This window comes from Terrapene carolina, unplaced genomic scaffold (genome assembly GCF_002925995.2).
Source record: "Terrapene carolina triunguis isolate 2854851 unplaced genomic scaffold, T_m_triunguis-2.0 Scaffold210, whole genome shotgun sequence".
Taxonomy (NCBI): Eukaryota; Metazoa; Chordata; order Testudines; family Emydidae; genus Terrapene; species Terrapene triunguis.
Genome location: NW_020664561.1, coordinates 6,839,500 through 6,861,874, shown reverse-complemented (window position 1 = coordinate 6,861,874; position 22,375 = coordinate 6,839,500). Strand labels below are relative to the sequence as shown.

General features: G+C 46.5%; 1 protein-coding gene across 1 annotated transcript in view; it reads right to left on the bottom strand.

Moving 5' to 3' along the window:
* LOC112107429 (LIM homeobox transcription factor 1-alpha) overlaps nt 1-5,827 on the bottom strand; it is a 151,265-nt gene extending 145,438 nt beyond the window's left edge. Inside the window, exons 1-2 of the mRNA XM_024201124.1 lie at nt 5,752-5,827; nt 3,372-3,558 (exon numbers count right to left, since the gene is read on the bottom strand). Of these exons, the coding sequence (XP_024056892.1) occupies nt 3,372-3,558; nt 5,752-5,827 (263 nt within the window). The remainder of the gene's footprint in view (nt 1-3,371; nt 3,559-5,751) is intronic.
* Between the last annotated feature and the right edge of the window lie 16,548 nt (nt 5,828-22,375).

Sequence of the window (22,375 nt, the reverse complement as noted above, 5' to 3'; positions counted from 1 at the left end):
TATACTGTCAAAGAGTTGTTTTTTTTATTTCTAGTAAAAAGTTAGTAATAAAATGAAACCATCTAATAATTAGATCAAGTGGGTATATTCACAATAAATTGGCTTTTCATTTGTATATATTTCTGAGTATGTATCTCTCAATCTATCTCTGGGTTGGAACCATTTTCCCAAGTAGTTCTTACTCATGCAAAGAGTCCCAGTCAGCCAGATCCCCTCCTCTTGGTGGAAATCAGCATTGCTCGGTGCATTTCAACAGAGCTATTGCAATCTGTCCCAGTTGTAAATCTGGCTCAGTGACTACACTGTGACATCTTATTTCAATAAGGTAGATCCATATGAGTAAAGGCAGCAGGACTGGGCCCCTTTTCTAGCTAAACGTTCAGAAGCCATGAAAACAGACATATATAAGGCACAACCTCAAAAGCCAAGCATACGGCAACTTAGGCAGGTGTTTATACTGTGACATTTCATCATATTTTCCCTTCACTACCATAATAGCAAGGAAGTATGTTCTGAAGACTCATTTTGTTTTTTTTTTAAAGAGGACACGTTACATTGCTTTTAATCCCACAAAGTACTAAAACTTGCAGCTATATTTTTATCAATGGATTAACACGACACACACATATCAAGGCATGAGACCAAAAAAACCACAACCGTTTTTAATTTTTTTAGCTGAACCTCTTCCTTTCATTTCAGCTTCAGAGAGTTCTTTCCTTGTTTCCTGAGCATTTGAAAACAACGCCAAGCTTCCACTCTCACAAATTCTGCTTCAAACTTTACTTGTAGCTGCAGTAATTAAACTCATGTCCTCTACACAGGCCTTAAAGGGAAGTTACAGAAGCCGCTTTAGCGAAATATAAGATTTGCCCTAGAATACACTCTCCTTATTAACATGGCGAGAGAAGAACTTTGCCAGTATACTCAGTTTTCTAATATATCAGATACATTTCCAGTGTTTCTGAATGGATATCATGGGGCTTGTCAATATGTGTAGTATTCTCATGCATAAAAGTCTGAACATTTGACTCCTGGGAACTGCCCTGTTAAACAAGCCCACTGGCCCACAAACTTGGGTGGCCACTGATGCATCTCCAGCATACTGGACATTATGGTACTTCCAGGAAGGGCATGAGCCCACCCTCACCTATGTGACCCCGCCCTGCCACCCAGAGGACGAGATTTTGAAGAGCCGCTGGCATGACCTCACATGCGTGGTCACACCTCCTGGGGCAGAGTGGTCCGCTCTTTGGTGTTGCCCATCCAGGATACGGCACAGGGGACAAAACCATAGGAAAAAAGAGGGCTGTCCGGCTTAATGTGGGACGAACGGCCGGCCTCCCACCAGCACACCCCTGCAAAGACACAAACTAAACAACTCGTAGAACCTGGGAAAATGAGCCCCAGCATTAAACACTGAGAAACCTGCAAAACTGCTACTGACTTTAGTGGCAGCAGGATCTGGCCCCATTTTCCTGGTTTGCCAAGGGCCTGATCCAAAACCCCTTTAAAGCAGTAGGATTCTTTCCATTGGCTTTAAACGGGCTTTGAAGCAGGCCATCCTGGGGGTCCAGCTCTGCCATGTAGGTAGCACCCATAGTAAAAGGCAGCACGCAGGCCTGGAGGAGCTGGGCAGGGAATCACAAGCCCTCCTTAGCAGCCACAGGGAGCCCAACCCAGGGAATAAGAGAGAGAGGGAAATGTCACCTCTATTGACCTGCTTTCAGTGTCAATGCTTTTAAGAGAATAATTTCCAGAGTAGATACAAAACTTCTTAACTATTATCTGTAGATACATCACACAATGATTACGGTACCAGTGAGCTACTGGCTCTCAGCAGAGAACTTACTTGCCGCCCTTTGGTGAATTATTATGCATACACCTGAATCAGGGAATCCCTGTAAACCCCCATCTATCCCCTCTGCCCAATTGGCATCAAGAGGTCCCTGGGGCGATGCAGTCTGGAGGGGAGGGTGGGCCTATGGGGTGCTGTGTCTCTGGGAAAGTAGCAGTTCCAGGGCCACTCTTGCTTCCATCCCCTATGCTGGGGGAGAAAGCTCCTTGCTCTCCGAACATCCCCCCAGCCCTGCCTTTAGCACTGCAGAAGGATTTGAATGGGAAATAGAACAAGAGGGACTCCCATTCCACCCCAGTACCTACTAAAGGCCACATCCTGTGGTTCTCACCCAAGTCAAACTCCTGCTGAAGTCAAGAGAAGTCTTGCCTGGGTGAAGACATCAGGAGCAAGGCCCCACTCCCTGTCTTAACAAGAAGGTGCCCCCTCTCCCCACCTTTCCAGCCCTGCAGGGTTAGTCCCAAGACTGGGACTCTGCAGATACGGGTTCGATTCCCCGTGGGAGCTTGGCTAAGTCACCTAGAATGAAATCATGCCCTCACTGAAGTGAATGGGAGTTTTGCCATTGAGCCCAATGGGACCAGAATTTCGCCATTAATCTCTGGGTGCCTCAGTTCTCCCATCTGTGCAATGGGGTGTAAGGGCGAACACACGGAAGATTGGGAGGTGCTCAGACACTGCAGTGATGGGGGGCTGGTAAGCTCCTTAGATAAATACTTTGGGTGCATTTGAGATCATGTGAAAGAAACCAGGAATCCCCGTTTTTAAAGCTACATAGAGGGGCTTGGGGAAGTGGTGTGGAACAACCCAGCAGATATCCCGCTGGGACATAGTGTGTGTGCAGAGTTCTGTGTGGCAAATACAGCCTGTGTGCCCGTGAAGAATCCACCCGCTCCAGGGGCCACTTAAGGCCTTTCAGGAACCCGAATCCCGTTGGCTTTCCACGGGCTCCCGAGTGCACAGGGCCCTTCTGAAACTGCAGCCCTTGCAACACTTGTAGTTGTCCCCCCGGCCTCTAGCCTTAGCAAGGCGGTGGGCTCCACACAACAGGAAACAGACACAATCTCACCCGCTGGGGGTCCGGCTGCGCCCCCAGAGTGTCCCGAACACAGAGCCGCAGCCCAGACACTAGGGACGCGTCTGAGTGAGAAGCGACGGAGGGAAATAGTCCCGTGCAGCGAAGCCCGCCCCGGCCAGCTGCTGGGCATCGCCCTTAGCCCGTCGGTAGCCGCGTGCATGCGGGAGTGCGCGTTTGGCCGGGGGCTCGGGCACACTGTGGCTGCGCTCCAGCTGCGGGCATTGCAAAGCAAAGCGATGCACCTGATTGCCACGCACCGGCCCCGCAGCTCCGTTCTCAGATCGCTTCTCCCCGCTGATCAGACCCGGACCTGCGGCCTTCAGGACAGGCCTTTCTCCGGGCAGAGATCGCGCTCTGAAAGGACCGGGGTGGGGGCTGGCCGGCCGATCTGTCCGTCCGTCCTGCCGCCCGGGGCGGAGGCGATCGCGCTCAACTTACTTCTCATAGTCGAGCTTGCAGTAGAGCTTCTTGTCGCGGTAGAAGCAGGTGGTCTCCAGAGGCTCCTTGCAAGAGGCGCACTGCACGCACTGCTCGTGCCACAGGCTGTCATTGAGCCGCAGCAGAAACCGGTCCGAGATCACCCTCTGGCAGCCCTCGCACACCGACTTGGGGCTCACGGCTCTGCCTGCGACCAAAGACACACAGAGAGGGGTGGCACCATGGGCAGCAAAAAGGCCCCTTCCCCCGGCCTCCCTTCCCCAACGACCCCAGGCTGTGGGTCTCACATGAGTCACGAGCCACTTCCAGAGGCTCCTTGGGCTTGTGCCTCTTCTTGGAAGAGCGGGGGGCCTGAGCAAACCAAAACGGTCGTTCCAACGGCAGGGGATGTTTTCTGGGCAGAGAAATGATCCGGTGAACTTATTTCACCAGAGCAGGGATTCCCAGGCCGCCCTGACACAAACCCGTGGGATTTGCATACACGCGCCTTAGAAATATACACCCCGCATGGGGACACACAGGCGAGAAAATACACTGCCCGCTGTCTGGTGTGTCCCCTCCGCAACTGAGCGGGTGCGAGTCAGACTCGAGTCTCAAGAATATTTTGTCATTTTTTTCCCTAAACGAATTTGTAGGAAAATAACAAAAATATTTGACCTCCCAAAGATGGCAAAAGATGATCGGCAGGAAATCCACTATGGAGATAAACATCTCGATGGGAAGCGGTTAGTTTTTCAAAGAATTAACCTTCCTTATTTAAATTCGAGTTTATGCTCACGAAAGCGCCCCCCGCCCCCATGTTAGGAGCTATCCCCCGCCATGACACATTTTTTTTAAAAGTGGCATTAAAAGAATGAAATGTTTGGGGTCGAAATAATCCTAAAGGAACCCGTTTGACTCACGAGATAAGGAGAGAATTTATAAATCAACAAAAACTAGGAGCAGATATCATCAAAGGGAAAATGTTGTGCCTCGTGCTAATAGAGAAGTGAAATGAAGACGAAAAAGAAAACACTTCAGCTAATTAAAAGAAGACATTTCACTCGTTTGAATTTTAAGATTTTTTATCAACAGTTGAACTGTGGTACTTGAACACGAATTTAGTTTTAAGTAATCTATTCTGGAATTAGGTATTTCTTACAAGGACTAAACATTCTTCAAAATATGGGTATTTTCCTCTTAAACTAATCTAGATAGATAGATAGATAGATAGATTTAGATTCCACAAATATGGAGTGTATATATCTTATATGTGCACAGTATATATGTGAGTATATATGTATGTTTTATATATATACACATACTACATTTGTGTGTTATAGATCTATAGTTAGAAACAAAAATTAGTGTAACTAATATAGAGAAACGCGCTATAGAATAACAGGAATGGTATCTGAGATGGTAAATTTGTACACATTCCATCGGTATAAATTCCACAATGCTATCTGCACCAATCTGTGATTTCCAACACTGTAATTATTATGTTTATTATTATTACTAATCAAAGCAACAAAGAGAGAGATCTAAGCGGTTCATTCTTTTTTTTTTAATCCATTAACATCGTAAATTAGGTGGATATTTTTCATTTCTTTTACGAGTGGGGAAGACAATTAAAAAACAAACGATTCAATGAAAAATCGCCCGTTTTCCTGAATCCTAGCCTAATATTCTGGAAGGCAATTTTCAAAGTTTTTATTTTGATTTTTCAAGGCCTGTTTAACAAAAACAAAAGACAATCCCGGGTGAAGAAAAAAGCAGAATCCCCCGCCTGCTCCATGCACAAAGGCTGCGGATTTCGATCCCTGGTTCTTCTACACTTGATTTTATTTGTAACTTTCTCACAGGTGGGAAATTAGTTCTAAACTGGGGGGAGGGGGGTAATGTATGCACCTAACCGGGCTGTTTATTCTTGGTCACTGGAACCAGGGCGCGTGCCCACCAGAGTGAAATCGTGCAAACTTTTGCTGAGGCTCTGGCTAAATCCGATTTCTTGCCTCCTCTCTCTGAGAACGTGAGCGGCACATTCACACATGCATTCGGTAGCGGAGTGCGGGAAGGGCAGGGAAGAAAAGGCCCAATTTAACCGCAGCTTTAGGCTGGTCCGAGATTTCAGGGAGAAGCTGGATCTGCGCGGCTGGAGAGGCGTCAGATTTCACCAGGGGCTTGAAATCAACCATTGCCCCAGAGAGCGCACGAAACCGAGCCGAACCCCTGGTCTCTTACAGGGTCAGCAAGGGGAGAGGAGCTGCGCAGCGCCTCACGCCCTCGTAAGACGCAGCAGCCTTTTCTTTTCCCTGTCCAACGGGTGGGATGCGGGGTCCCCCGCCCGGCCCCCTCAACCCTGGGGCGAGATCAGCACGGGAAGTTTCTTGCAACTTACCCAGCAAGGAGGAGAACGGGGCCGAGGTCTCCAGCGCGTTCTGCAAATTCTCTTCCATTTTCAACCCGTCTAACATGGTGAGGGACCGGGAGGGGAGTCAGCCCGGCTGCAAAACAGCAATGGACACGCGGCGCTTAGACTCACCCCAGAGCCGGACTGGGGCCGAAATGGACAAGGCGGGGGGGGAGAGGGAAAGGGGGGGGCTCGCTACTCGATCAGATTTTGTCCTGGGCCGGTTGGCTCGTTGCAAGAACTCCCTTGGCCCCCACCTCCGGGGATCCAGGGCTGCATCTTCCCAACTGGTCCCCTCCCAGCGGACCCCGCTTCAGCTCCATCCCCTCTTTGCAGGCGAGACGAGGATCCATCTCTACCACCGCTCCGAGAGGGACCCAGGGCAATCAGAAAGCCGCTGGAGAGCCCCCCAAAGTCCCCTCGCTTTGCGCCCAGCCCCATCCCAAGGCAGAGCTCGCTTACCTGGCCGGCGGGGGGACAGTTGCAAAGTAGCCGCAAAGGGGGAATCCCTGGTTCGTGCAGGCAGACGCGCCTGGGGGGCCTTGGAGGAAAGGTCGATTCCTCCCCTGGGCCGGCAGCCCCCGCTGCAGCCCCCCGGCTGCTCTTCGGCAGGGCTTTGCCCCCTCCTCGCTCCCAGGGGCCGGCAGAGCCTTCCTGCCCCGAGACCGACTCGGGCAGCTCTCCCGGTGGGTTGCGCTTTTGCAGAGCGAACCCGGCCGGGCCAGCTGTGTTTGCTCCTCGGGGTGGGGAGCTGCAGGTGAGCGGGAGGCGGTTGCCCGGAGTTCCTGGCATATGTCTGCTTCTCTCTCGGGTAGGTGGCTTCCCCTAGCAGTTCTCCTCGGGCCCTACGCTGCGCTAACCTGGGGGAAAGCGAGCTCGGGGCTTAGCTCTCTCCCTGCTGCGGGAGCTGGTCTCATTTCCTGACTCTGGTACCTCCCAGTCTCATCTCTAAGTTTCCTCCCCATCTGCAACTCTCCTGCCTCACCGCACCCTCTCTCTCTCCATACTAGCCTGCTCCCTGTCTCTGCAAACACAGCTCCGAAATGAAGAGAGAGGACACAGGGTGCAGTAAAGACGTGTAAAGCACCCACGCCGCATGCATATTTAATAGTGGGGGGGGGAACCCTACACCCATGCAATATTAGGGTGGTACATCTAACCACTCACAGCCGGGAAATGCTCAAGTTAAGGTCGAATGTGCAATTTTAGCATCCCAGTGTATGCACTAGGATACAATCTTTGGGGGAAACCCGAGCTCCCTTGAAATCAATGGCAAACTCCCATTAACTTCAGTGGGGCCGGAATTTCACCCTTTAATTTGAGGGTCGCGCTATTCTTCAACTAATACTGTATATCTTACATTTAAAAAAAAAAACCTTTAACTAGATGTGTGTAGCATTTTGTATTCCTACTTCAGCTGTACAAACAGTGCCTGATAATCATCGATAGGGAAAGCACCCAGGAAAAAGTAGTTAGGCAACATATTTCAGACGCAGGACAGCAAAGCGGAGCCAGATTTTAACGTCTGAATTCAGTTTTTGCCTGATCTGGAGCTAAGTAAATCTCCCATTGATTTTAAGGGCAGCTGTATCCAAAACATGCAAGGTTTAATATCTTGAAAATATACTGTAATTATTTAATACAAGGAAATAATTAGTTCTTGGGAAAACACATATGTCAGACAATGAAACAATAAAATCAGTTTGCACCTTGACAGGTTAGAAATACCGTCTTAATGGGAAATACACCCTGCCTCGAAAGTTATCAGTATAAATGTTTTCATCTGCTATAGGAAATTAAAGAAACCGTTTTGCAATATTATCATCATTTCATTTTGTATTGCAAAGTACTCAAAACATTTTGGATTTCGCTAAAGAACTTGGGGCTAGGCTGCTCGGAAAGAAATATTGGACCAACTCTTCATATTAAAGATACACTTTAATAAATTATAATATATACTGCTATTATATGGACTGATAAGGTTATTATTTGATCATGCATAAATGTATTTTCATCCAAAGAGGGAAATCACTGGATTTTGGATGCACAGTGTTCACACCATTATTTAATGTCATGCTTTGGGGGGGAAAAAACCCTTTTTAAAAAACCCAAGTCAGTCCAGATATCCTGTAACATTAAGATAATGAACTCAGAAAAAATTAAGATACTAATATATTACAAGATATTAAACATGTTTATCCATGGCATCTACATTACATTCCTTAATAATATGTTACATTATATATTATTTGAGACGTCATCTGTGATCACTTAATTAAAGACTATTGTTTACATACACTTAAGATGGCATTTAAATTTGTACAGGCAACTTTAACCCCAGCATTTCCTGGCTTTTAAGTACTTCTCAGAGCCATTTTAAATGTGCATTATTTGCATTTAATTATATCACATTTTGATTATCAACCACTTATAATAGTACAAAGACAAGGCATATTTCCACTAGTTGTGTTTCAGTAGTGCCTAGACGTTCCAACAGATGTCAGGGTCCCATTGTCTGAGACCCTGTGGAGAGTAGAATGGATTAGCAAATGTTCCTTGAAACAGTTTTCCTCTGGAAAATGAAATTTTAACTTAGTTGGGATTTTTCATGACAATGTATCAATTTGGGTGAGAATTGTGTTTTTAAAAATGGAAAAACAATTTTCAAAATGTTGAACATCCCATTTTGACATTTTTGAACTGAAAAGTGTTGATGGTTCATTGCAAAGTGCCTTTTCATCTTGCATTGTATTTTAGAAATATATCTATATAATAAAAATAAAAACAAATCCCCCTAGCAATTAAATGTTTCACATTTCTAGAACCAACATATTTTGATTGGCCCCAAACAACTTTTTAATTTGTTTTTTCCATGCTTTTTGAATGTTTGGCTTTTTACTTCAATTTGGGACAACTTTTTTTTCAAAATCTCCACATTTGTCAAAGGAGAGAAAATCCATTTTCTGACCAGCTGTACCAGTAACAGACAGATTACCCTAACCCTGAAGATCTTAAAAGCTAAACAAACAAGACTGAGGATGGGTTTGAGGAGAATCTAAGGCACCTCGAGGTGAAATGACTTGCCCAAGTTCACACGGCAGTCCAGTGGCAGAGCTGAGATGAGACCCTAGGTAACCAGAGTCCCAGGTTATTCCCCCAGCCCTGCTACCTCTCACAATAATTTAACACATAATAACAAGAGGTGGTACAAAGAATTCTTTTTATTCGCCTGGCAGGTGTGCCTTGTTCATACGTCCAGAGTCTCTAGATTTGGGGTGAGGAACAGGGATGGTGGAACTAGAGATGCTGCCACCCCCCTGGTTTAAAGTAATTTCCATCACATACAGGGGTTACAGTTTGCTTCAATGGCTTTCAGCACCCCCACTACACACATTGTTCCAACTCCTCTGGCGGGGAAAGAATGTTTCCGCCAGATCAGATAGGCAGAGATCTTGGGGGGGGGGGGGGGGTTCACCTTCCTCTGCAGAATGGGGGATGGTTCACCAATTTGTATCATCTGGGCATCTCTCACCTAGCTAATTAGTGGCCATTGCAAGTGGCACCTGGGTCTCTCCTATTCTCTGCCTATGGCACATAGTTTAGTTTCCTAAGGACTGAAATGCTTTGGTCTAACTAAAATTGTTCAGCTTAACATAGGGGTGCAGTTTAATAGCCTGTGTTATGCAGAAGGTCAGACTAGATGAGCTAATGATCCCATCTGCCCTAAAAAATCTATGAAACTATGAAATGAAAGAGCAGAATTCATTTTAAACTTGCAACCTCAACACTGTATTTTCAGACTTTTTAATGGTAGGTTTCAGAGTAGCAGCCGTGTTAGTCTGTATCCGCAAAAAGAACAGGAGACTTTTTAATGGTGGGTTTCTCCATTTTCCTTAACATTGCATTAATGCTTGGTCTTTCTTGGACACAAAGTTGTAGCCAAGGCCCTAGATACCCTGTGGCAAGCTGGAGCTAAACTCCATGGCAAAATCCCTGGATTCTGCAGCGCTCTTGTTCAGCAGACTGGCAATTTGGTGGCAGGGTCAGATAAAGTAAGAAATAGAGGTTGATGTTGATTGAGATATGAAAATAAATAATACACTCAGTGCAATACTCCTTGGGATATCTAGTTTGATATTAAATTTAATTAATTAGATTCTGCCCCCAAATGTGTAATTTTTAGTGTGCTGCAGAGTATTGTGTTGAAAATACATAAGTGTAGATGCTATCAGGGGGAAGCTGAAGGGAGTGGCAGCTGGTTAAGGGGCAAGCTGAGGTTTTGGCATTTGACATGGGGAAGTGTGGCAGGCAGTTTGGGGTTAGCACATTAGCTAGATATGCCTGCTAAAATAACCAGCAGTTAAATAGTTAACAGTATTCACACTGAAATTGCCATCATTGAGTTTCAAACCTCTCACCCCTTTGAGATGAATGGGTTGTTCACCCCTCTCAGAGCCAGCCTTTCGGGCTGACTGCAGACTCAGGCAGACAGGACTGCATTAGTTACATAGTGGGTGATTGGAAGGTTATCTTAACACAACCATAAGGGCTAGACTCCCAACCCCCACCCCAAAAACTATGATTCTGGAGCTGAATTTGCATGGCAAGGTGTGGAGTCTTCGGCCAATTCTGTGACTCTGGGATCTGAATACCTGACTATAGTTCTTGAGAAATGTGGCACTTTCTGGTGCTGTCTAAAAAATTGGTCCTTTCAGGAATATTTGGAAGCATCTTCTTGTTCTCAGAAAGGAACCTGCAAAGGAACTCTGTTCTCCAGTTACACTGACCTCATCTGCCTCATCCGGTGACTGGACAACAGTGCATCTCTCTCTGACCTCAGCCAGGATACAAGCTCCAAACAATATTTTCCTGGGCCCAGAGCAAATTCATAATCTGGGCCCCCAGCCCGTCCCACACAGACAAACTAATTAATGAAAGAAAATACTGTCTTAGTTCTGGAATGGCATAGATCGGTCTTATCACTTTACAACTTTACCTTTCTGCCCTTTTTCATTGCACTATTACAAACGACCTCACTAAAGTGAATTTCTCTTGCGAGTTCACATTCAATAGACAAGACAGCATGGTGACTGGCACAGACTAGATGGTCTGCAGTTTCTGATGAATGCCGGCTTGCTGGAACTTCTTTCGGCTTCTGCCGCAGTCATTGTCAATGTGCAAAAAATGTGTAAGGCTATGCACGGCTTCAGGGAAAATTAGTTGTAGTTTTTTGTTGTAAATCTCATTAAGTGGGGGCGGTTCAAGGTCTTCTCCAAAAGTAGACTTGAATATTTGTTTTCAGTCACAACATTTTAAATGGAAAGTTCTCCAAAAGATCCATTGGATACTTAAGAACTAGACATTAGGATGTGTCTTCCGGTCAGGGCCGGCTTTAGGGGTGGGCCACACGGGCGACTGCCTGGGGACACCATGGTCAAGGGGGCACCGTACAGCAGTGCAGAAGTGTGCACTGCCGGTGTAGTGTCAGAAACTGCTCCCAGCTGGCAGGGGAGCGCTGCCGGGGGTGGGGGGGAGGTGCTCAGATTTTCCCCTGCTTCCTCCAGGTGAAGAAACGTGTGTGAGGGGAAAGTAGCGATGCACAGATACTTCTCCCCCCACATTCCTCTGTACCCCCCTAGGGGACTGTGAGGAGGGGAGCTCTAGCAGTGATGGCCCAGGCACGGCTTGGCTCAAGGCACCTGGAAAGGAAAAAGCTTTAAATGTTCTAAAGATTCCCCATTCTTGCATCTCCTCCCTCCCACCTTTCCCCTGAGAGATCAGTGACCTGGTCACAGCCTCTCCCACTTTATTAGTTACACTCCCAAGTCATTAGCAATGGGACCAAAGCCTGCTCTCTGCTAGCGTTTCCCAGGAACTCTCCCCCACTGGAGTCCCACCATTGTAGTGCTGCTGGTGAGAGCTCTAGTTTAGACAAGACACCTGTGTTTGCTTACCCCGTCTCAGCTAGACTGGCACTGATTAAGTCTACTGTAGTGCTCCCCCAGTGATGCTGTGCAGTGAAGCCCTCCAATGAAGGATTGACGCTAACGGCTCACTCTCTGCGCTGTTCCTTTGCATGTATGAATCGTGCCAGCGCTTTCGTAATCCCATTGATCTTGGATATTGCACCCCAACGGGATGGATCAGGGTGTTGGGTACAGCGTCCGTGGCACGTCATAGCAATGGGTCCCTTGGATCATCCATGGATCTCAAAGCACTTTACAAAGGGTGCTTACTGCATGTGCTTTGCAGGTTGAAAGAGAAATTGAGCCAACATTTCACTCCCCTGGCCGGTGCATTGGTAAGAGGCTATCCCAGGCCCCAGAGGTGGCTGCAATTCAGAACTACTCTGGATGTAAGACCAAATCCTGACTCCTCCCCAGGGCCCTATTCTCCTCCATGTAAGAGATTCCTAGGCAGGGAAATTGAAGCCAGCTGAGTTTCACTCTGCAGAGTTTGCTTGAAGTTTCTCTCATTGTGGGGCAGAGTTTGCTTCGCACCTGCTAGGAGAGAGGCCCAGATGCATCCATCTGAAACCCACAGGTCTTAGGGGAGCTGCTAGAATCCAGGGGCATTGGTGCAGTCCCCTTGCTTCTAGCCAGCTGGCTTCCTGCTCCCTGTTTGAGAAAGTGGGCCCCCAGGGGGTGGGGGCCCCCCGCCCCCCGGGGCCCCCCGGGGGGGGGGGGGGGCGGCACTGGAAAGGGGTGCTACACAAAGGGGAGAGAATCTGCTAGTGCTTGGCGCTCCCCGCCCTGCCCTCTCCCAACCCAGCAATCTTGAACTCCATGTGGGGGCACCCACCATGTCATGCCCCTTTATGCACTGTGGGCACAGGCTACCACCACACGCAGGGACAAGGGGAGCACAAGGCTGGCTGTTTCTAACTATCCTTACTTGTGCAGCGCTCTCATTGGCATCAGTGGGAATTTGGCTCAGAGACTGGATCCAATGTAAAATAAGGAGAAAACTGCAGCGGGAGATGGCTGCATACGTACTGTTAATTGGGTTACAGTCACCTTGCAAGACCCTGGGCTGCAATCAGAGCTCCACTGTGCTAGGTGCTGTACAAACACATAGTAAGAGGCAGTCTCTGCCCTGGGAGTTTATACTCTAAATAGGAAGGACAAAGAAAGGGTGGGGAGGGGAAACTAAGGCAGAGAGGAGCAGTGACTTGCCCAGGTCACACAGCTAAATGAGGTATAGGTGTATCTCCCTACACACAAATTACAGGGATCCATCCACTATACTTCTTCTCTCAGAGATAACAACTTGACAGGGTGCTGCATACACAGCGCACTGCAGGATCTAGAAGCCGTGGTCAGGTGCATGGCACTGATTCAGCAGAGCCCTTATGGGTGCCTTATGCCCTTTCAGAGAAGCCAGGAAATGAAGAATTAAGGTGGCATTAACCCCGTATGGGGAGAAAATCGTATAACACCACAATACTGGAGAAAAAAGGACATTCTTAAAGACTGCATTGTAATGCATACCCACATGTGTAATACCAAATCAATTGTACCTCTATGTTTCTTCACAGCTGTGGCCCTCACAGCAGACACATAACATTACATTAGGCAGTGTTGCCTTATAGTAGAGCACTGGCCGGGGCAAGAGACCTGGGTGCTACTCCTGACTCTGCCATTGGCCTCCTGGGGGACCTTGGGCAAGTCACGTCATCGCTCAGTGCCTCAGTTTCCCCATCTGTAAAGTGGGAATGAGGATACCAACGCCATTTGTAAAGTGCTTTGAGATCCATGGATGAAAAGTGCTGTATTAGACCTAGGTGTTGTTACAATTAACATATCGTTTTGCATGGAATTTCCCTGGTTTTATTTTTTAAAAAGGAAAATTGTAATATTTATCTTTAAAAAGATGTCTACAGCACCATCAAAACATTGCAAAATAAAAAGATGATCATAAACACACCCTATTAAAATTCATATACATCCAACCAATCCAGAGGTGGGAGTACAAATGGGAAGGGAAGGTAATAGATATAGCAACAACATGCTCTCCTTCAGCCAGAGTTTCAGCTGGTGTAAATCAGCACCCCTCCATTGGTATGGTAATTTACAAGCTGCTGAGGAACCAGCCCAAGGTGGGTTGTTTTTTTTTTTTGAAAGTGAGGAGCATTGAACTAGATAGATTTTAGAGGCTAATAGTTTAATCTCTTAAGGACCAGCTACAAACTCAGTCAGTTGCTAAACTACTATGTGACTGTGAGATCAATAAACAAAGGCAATGCGCCCTGAGCACAGAAACTTGTGCACAGGCTATGCTGTGGTATCCCACCATTGAGAAAAAACACCCCTGTCTCACTCTGGACAGACACACTTGGGAGCTATGCCAAGGTCTGTAGTGTGCCTCACGCAACCTCCCAGCAACTTCCCTCTGCCAGGCCTGATGTAGCAAGGTACTTGAGCATTTGTGACATGTTCACTGCATGAGTTCTTCTGTTGACGTCCGTGCTTGATCTTCAGCACGACTCGGGGCCTAAGTATGAAGAGGAAGGGAGAAAGCGCCATCCGGCAGAGATAGGACAACAGAGCCTGGAAGGTAGAAGTCATGATTTATGAACTCTGCTGAGTTCTGACACTGCGGCTGGGTCACAAACTTTCTGCAACACCTTTTCCCCATCTGCAAATGTGGAGGTGTTATTCCCTTCCTCAAAGGGGGCTGTGAGGCATAGTTCAGATGTTTGGCAGCTGCTGAGAGACTCCTGAATGAAAAGGGATAGAGAAGGGCATATTATAATACAGGGTGCTGGTAGCAACTTCTACGGATAAAGGCACAAAGCATTTTCCATCCCAGAGTTACACTGTCAGATCTTTGGGGCAGGGACTGGCTATGTGTTTGTACAGCACCTAGCACAGTGGGATCCTCTTGCTGCTGCATCAGTATAAGTATCATCAAGACCATCCCATTATCCTGCTGGGGGCACCTAAGTGCCTTCGCAGACCCCCCACCCGCTCCCGGATCTCTCATCACCCAGCCACAGGTGTGTCCTAAAGGGAGGCAGCTGTGTCCTTAGACCCCTTGAATCTTTCTTCTTACTCGGAGGGAAGGCCTTCCCTTTCCGCCTCCCCTGCCCTGGGTTGCTATGGATTCTGCGGGGAAGAGACAGCTGCCTTTCCTCACTGCTATTTTAGAACTACAGCTCTGATTCAGGAGGGGCCACTGACTTCTTTCCAGGAGCTGACCCCTCCCCTTTTAAGTTGTGGCTAGAAGCCCCACCCCTTTCAAGGCTATCGGGGGTGGGGGTGGGGAGCTTCTAACTGCAACCAGGAAGAAACAAGTGAAGAGCCCCAAAGTTAAGAATTCACAAAGAAGCATAATAGATACATATGGTGAACAGACAGCGGGCCAGTAGAAATAGGAGCACACTGATGCTTTAGTAATATTTTAAAGAAAGTGTATTGAATAGTCAGAGAAAGTCACACCTGAATTTTAATAAGACTGGCCATGAGCACCCTCATTCAAGAAGGGCACTTAAGCATGGTTCCTGCGTTCCTGAATAGGGATGGATTTAAGGACGGTCATAAGTGCTTTCCTGAATTAGAGCTACAGTTTGAGGATGTCACCTGAACAATGCACTTTAGCTCAACTTCTACCATAAAAGAGACAGACAAGATCACCTCAAATATGCACTATGAATACAGGGTACAGTTACAACTCTACAGGTGTGTTTTGCTGAGACACAGCTTAGGACATACTTATTATTAAAATAACAGTTGAGATGTAGCTGTCAGCACAGGAAAATGAGTTTACCCTGTTAAATAAAGATGCAAATAGTACGTGGGTTTTAACAGAGAGGGTAGTTAACCACTGGAACAACTTGCTAAGGGATGTGGTAGATTTTCCATCACATGCGGTCATTAAATCAAGATTAGATGCCTTTCAGAAAGAGATGCTCTTGTTCAAGCACAAGTTGCTGGTCTCTCGTCAGAAGTCACTGGGTGAAATGCACTAGTTTGTGTTACACAGGAGGTCAGACTAGGGTCAGAATGGCTCCTTCTGGCCTTTCAAATCTATAAGTATATGGGCATTGACAAAGTTATTAAGATACCAAACTTCCTGAGAAGTGAGTTAGCTATATAGGAAATCTGAGGTCCACATTTTTAAGTTGCCGATATGTACAGCATTCCAGTTAAGGGGGCCCCTACTTGAGTCGCTGAACACCTAATTTCCAGAGGTACCTCAAGTTGAATCCCCATCACACAGATGTCTCAAGTGGTGTGGTGGTGTAACCCATACCTGCTTGATATAGCACTGTCCTCCTCTAGTGGCAGCTGCAGATTGATGAGTCTGCCACAGTCTTGGCTAAGAGACATGTCTTTTAGCTCATGCAGTAGAGGCTCAGACACTAAACTTCAGAGGTCCCAGGTTTGATCCTGGCTGCTGCCAACTGGCCTGGCATTACAGTGAATTTCATCCAACATAAGTCACAAGGGCTTTGTCTCACTCTCTCAAGGGCAATACAAGTTTTCTTTGTCCTTTCCCAGCTCAGACATGCACCAAAACATTCAAAACACAAGAGCCCCGAAGTCAAAATTCAGTTTTCCCGCAGGGTTGTTTCTCCAGCCTGCAGTTCTCCAAGGTTTAACCCCAACATTCAGATTCAGTAGGTCAGTAACCTCCCATGAAGGAATTGCACCATCCTGAGGAGAGCTGCATTTATCTGATCCTAATTGACCCCAATCTCGTCTTTCCTCAACAAGCCTCACCTGGCCTCTGAGGATGAAAAACAGGGCAGTCATCCTCTGTCTTTTCTGGCTAATGTGTTGGTAAGGTAACCCAACTGATTCCCAGGTGTCATGACTCTGGTACTCATTTGAGTCCCAAAAGACAGTGAGAACAGAAAAGTGTTATAGCATAGATAGACATAAAAGGAGGGGGGAGGGGATGAGATGATGACATGGTGATCTTTCATACTCCATTTGTATCCCATTTACACAGTTAGATCACATGCAACATTATGAGCTCTGTAGACTACAGAAACCTCCCTAAGCACTAAACCACTCAGAAACAGGCCCCAAAAGTGAAGCCCCACAATTATTGAACACTTGAATATTTCGATCAGTGTCAATAAGGACATGTTGAACCATAATGTCATTGTAATGAATGTACATATAGAAGGATTGAAAAAAAAAGAATCACAAGTTTCTGCAAGTTATACATAGCCAAGATTGTGAGGAAAAATCCTATGGTATGTCTTACCTGAAAAGTGGAATATGATCAGAGATTTTTGAGACAGCATCAAAGCACACACATTTTAGTTAAGATTTTGTGTCGAACATTATTATTGGCATTTTTTTGACTTCTGAATGCTTTAAATTGGAAAGTTTGATTCTTGCACTGACAGGTGTTTTTTTTTTTAATTAAAGTATTTTTAATGGTGTCCTTTGCCCTTCTGCAAGAATTCTATTTTCCCGGGGTTGAGGATCGGCGCGCTCCAGCAATAGCATCCAAACATTCTTCTAGCCCAAATATTCAGGATCCCAAGAGCAAGAGCTGTACAGTTGTATTATTGCTAAATATTGAACATTTAGCGCTCAGGTATTTCTAAGGTGCTTAATCATCTTGGTTTATAATCACTGTACAGAATTAAGAAGTCTGTAACAATAACAATAATCCCTAGCTCTTTTTTAGCCCTTCTCACCAGTAGATCTCAGAGTGCTTTGCAAAAGAAGTCAGTAGCATTATCCCCATTATACAGATGAGAAAACGGGGGCATAGAAAGGTGAAATGCCTTGCCCCAGGTCATCCAGCAACTGAGCCTGGAATAGAATCAAGGTCTCAAGTGCCAGTCTAGTGCTGTATCCACTGCCTCTCCTACTGAAGTGTCTGTGTTCTCCTGTGACCAGAGATGTGTGACTTTAGTGCTCAGGTTACAGCTGTTGGGTTTTTTTCTGGTGGTGATGATAGCAGCATAATTTACAGATACTGTTCCTGCAGGAGAGAATTCCCCTAAGGGATGCGTCCCTACTCAGTGTTTAGAAATGGCCTTACTAAGAATCATGTGAAGAACATGAGAGTTAGGGCCAAACCCAGAGGGATGCAACACACCAAATCCTAGGTGATGGCAACTAGTTAGTAGTTCATTACCACCGTCAGACTCCAGCTTGCTAGGTAGGGCAGAATCCCCTGGGGGCAGTTCCAGGCAAACCAGCAATGCCCCTTTGGAATCAAAGCAATAATCCATGTTCAGTGGGATCAGTATTTGGGAAATCTAGCATATGACCAAAACACAAGAAAGCCTCTTCCATCAGGAACTTTTTCAGACGGAGTTCATGGGTCTCTCTAGTTCTCGGTAAGAAGGATTTATAGATACTGCACTTAGCAGAGATACATGCCTAACCCAGACAGTACAGGCACCAGTGATGCCTGTTGCTGATGGAGAAGGAGCAAGGCAGGAGGTCTCAGTTCTTGAAGACCAGGACCCTAGGCATAGTCCTGGGACCAGAAGGGTTTCCCCCCAGCTGGGGGTGGTATTTTACTCTACTTCTAAACTATACACTAACTAGAATTCCTGTGCTAAGATATAAACTAGCTACAATTACATTTTTACAGGTTCCGCAATAGTGAAGGAGGACACGATGCCAACTCACACCATGTGTGGTAAGAAGAAACTGGAGACCTCTCAGATGGGAGAACAAGGAGAGCAACTGAGCATGTGCGAGTCAATGGACACTGCTTTGAAGGAATTCCAGATTCTGGCGCACGGTGCCCATGCACGTGTGGAATACACATAGGGACCATCACTTGAAGAAGCAAAGATTTTCAGAAGTGACTGGTCATTTTGGGTGTCTGACTTGAAACCCACCCAAGGGTCTTGATTTCCAGGAAATGCAGAGCACCCACCTCTGAGATTCAGACCCCTTTAAAGTGACTCAGGTTGGACACCCGAACATGGAGTACCCAACATCACAAAGGCCCAGATCCTTAAAGGTATTTAGCCACCTAGCTCCCATTGAAATACATGGGAGTTAGGCAACAAAATGTCTTTGAGAAGAACCTAGGCCAAAGTGCTTTTGAAAATCTTGGCCATATGAATCCATTGACCCCAATTTAACACCAGCAAGAGATCCTTTATGACCAACACAGCAATGATCATAATCCTCAAGGGAGGCCTACACCCTGACTAAAATGTAGGATGTAATTGGCATCCAAGTACATTATCTTCTCAAGCATCTTCTGCAGATGTGTTTGTGTATGAGAGAGACCGGGCAGTAAACAGCAAGCATTGCATCATCCACAGATAGCTTAAGGAAGGGGCAGACTTCCACATGTCTGAGAAGTGGCCATGTCCTCTTGCTAAGTCAGATACAGATAATGCCTCCAAAACATCAATGCTACTTGCTTTAAGCAAACAAGCTGGAGAAAGATCTGAACCACTATTGGTGGGTTTTAGGAAATCCGGAAGACATGGACTTCATAATCAAAAACCAGCTCAACGGTTGGGAGACAGTCCATTGGAAGCCAACGGTTCTTGAAGTGAAAAGGCCAGAAAAGATGAGCCTGGAGCTGGAGGTTTTTAAGAACTGATTTGACAAACACCTGACAGGGATAGTCTAGATAATATTGTCCTGCCTCGATACAAGGGAGTGAACTAAATGACCTATCTATGATTGTCTCATCCCTGTTTAACAAACCAGTCACAGTGAGTAACAGAAGAGAGAGCTGGTTGAGCACAGCAGTCTTGATCAATAATCAATCAATAATCTCTAGGATTGTCCTGGAGTCTCCAGGAATTAAAGATTAGGTCATGTGATGACACCTCTAGGGATACATCCAACCAAAACTGGCAACTCAGAAAGAGTTCAGTTGGCTGGTTCTTTGTGTTGTCTACAGGTGAGGATAAGTAACATCCCAGAGTCTCAGTCATAGCTCTTATGTAGAGCTGGTTGAAGTTTGTGCTAAACTTTTATTTTTAATTTAAAAAAGGTCTTTTTTAAAACTGAAAACTTTGGTGAAAAGTTCTTGGTTATTTTGAATTTTTTGGGGGGGGAGGGGTTCCATCAAAACGGAAATATTTCAATTTTTGAAATGTCACATTTTCTGCTTGTTGGGTTTTCCCTCCCTTTCTCCCCCTCACCCTGTTTTTGCCACTGAATGCAGTAGACTGATTGGTGTCTAATTCCCCCCTCCCCCCTTTTCTTTTACCCTTTTGCAACTGTAACTTTTCAAAACTTCTTCAACTTTTGACAAGTTTGAGTTGCAGATTTACAGTTCCATTTACTGTCACCTAGGTCCCTGCTCTAATCTCTAGACCCCCAATGCCTCTCAATGATGTCTGGGCAGGGCAGGATACAAAGGGGGAATTGATTAACGATACATATATTTATTATTATTTAAGCTGTATATGAATTTAAAGGTTTACTATATTATTCTGCAAGGATAAACTCCACTTGGAGAATGAATTCATTTCTTTAACTCATTTATGCTAATTAACTCATTTAGAAAGAAACCCCCAGTGCTACCCCTTTTGGGGGGGTAGTGCAGTTTTTAAGTGGCATTTGTTAGCTTTTCTTAGACTCTTTCCCAGTGCAAGTTTCACAATATTCAGTCTTTTTTTTATTTCTTAAATCCCCAGCTCCTGGAGGCATGGGATTATGAGAATCTTTTGTAAAGGTCAATTTCTAGGCCTCCTGGTTGCAAAGAAGAGCTTGAAAATGTGACCCCTAATGGGTCAGGAACCAGAAGGCAAAGGATAAGAATCCCAAATGTAAGCCAATCTCATGATATTTTAGGGCTGACTAGATTAGATGATTAACTCTTTGGGGCAGAAACTGTCTTTGTTCCGTGTTTGTACAGCACCTAGCACAATGGGGTCATGGTCCATGACTGGGGTTCCCAGGCATTATTGCAATGATATAATAACAATGATGAGGATGGTTTTTGATTGGTTGGCCCTGGCAATACTGTGTACTAGAAGCACTGATGCTTGACTTACAGCTAGGGTAACATTGTCAAAACTAAGGTCAAGAAGCGTCTATAAGCCGTGGCCCACACCAAGTAAGGAGGGGCTCTCCATTAGGGGGTATTACCTTGCCAGCTGACTGGGGGTGGGGTAACAACTCCATCTCTCTTGTTCACTAGTGGATGCTGTTCCCGAACCAGTCACAATGCTCTAGGGAATGCTGGGGGAGTGGGTGCCAGCGCAGGCCTTACTCCCGCCTTTCCCATAACACTGTACCACTGCCCCCCGCCCCATACCAGCCGAGCGCTGCTGGTCAGTGCAATGGGGCAGGGCCAGGTGCCTTCCCACTTCTGGGGTGTAGTCTGTGCACACGAGACTCCCCCCACCCTTGTAGGTGGGGAGCCCAAGAATCAGGTTGTGCTGGGTTCTAGTGCACAAGGGAAGGGAGAAAGTTTCCTTGTGCTTTTATCTCCCTCCTCTCTTGTGCCCCCCACCCCATACAGGGCCAGACCATGAGCAGGTGTAAACAGACTTCATCAGCACTACGCCAATCTACACCAGCCGAGAATCTGACCCAACACCTCAGCAAGCTTTTCTCTTCACCCTCAGCTCTCCTCCTCCTCAAGCGTTGTTGGCGATGGCAATTAGAAAGGGCCCAGCAGCCATTCCATTGCCGTGTAATGCTTCTAAAGACCAGAAATCGGATTAGGGGACCCAGCTGCAGCAGGAGTGAAGGCTGACCCCTGCCTCTGTTAAAGGTAGCCAGCTTAGTGAGGACTGCCTGCTAGTACATGCTGATTTCAGTGCCTGAAAAATCAAACCGGGAAAGATGTGTCCTAGGGAGCCCCCTAGTGGAAAACAACTGAAAGTATTTAAAACTAAACGTATTTGATGCCAGGAGAGATCAGCATTGAAGGCTGATATTAAATAATTAACAGACAGTTAATAACGTTCCCCTACTATACTAGCCACTTTCCAGTCACCCAGGAAGACACAGTCCCTGCCCTAAAGAGCTAGCAATTAGTATTTGTCTCTCAGCTCCCTTGTTGGGTATGTCTACACTGCACACACTTAAACCCATGCTTGTGGACTCTGTGTTTCCAAGCCCAGGTTTACACTGCTGGGCCTGGCTCTCAAAGCTGTGCCAATGCATCCATATGGCACTACACAGACCTTCTGATTTGGGCCTGTGGCTTCACCTGCGTCCACACTGCAAAAATGACAGGGCTTGGCGTGAGTCATTGCTGAACTTGGGGTCTGACCCACCCCTGTAGCAGGGTCCTAGGATCTGGGTCCTGAGTGCTTGCTGACCAGAGTCAGACTGATCTGTGTGTGGCCAGAAGGGAAGTTTGGGCTCATACCTGAATCAGAGCCAAGGTTTAGTGTGCAGTGAAGATATGACCTCAGGGCGGTTCTTTGTAAGCCTGTCTATCATGGAGCACAGTGACCATGGTGGAAGCTCAGGGGAAAGTCTCACATTCTTGTCTTCCTTTGGCAGCGTTTACTTGATGGGTAAGAAGTTCTCCCAGGAGCAGATCACTCCAAAGTACAATAGACTGGGGAGGGCGTACTGTGTGTCTGGAGGAAGCAAAAGGAGCCAAGGGGCTGTGTAGAGTTTTTGTTCTGTGTTTGTGCTGGTCCTCTGCCTAGGGCTCCTCAGAGCCACAGTCATAAAACTAATAGATTAGTCAC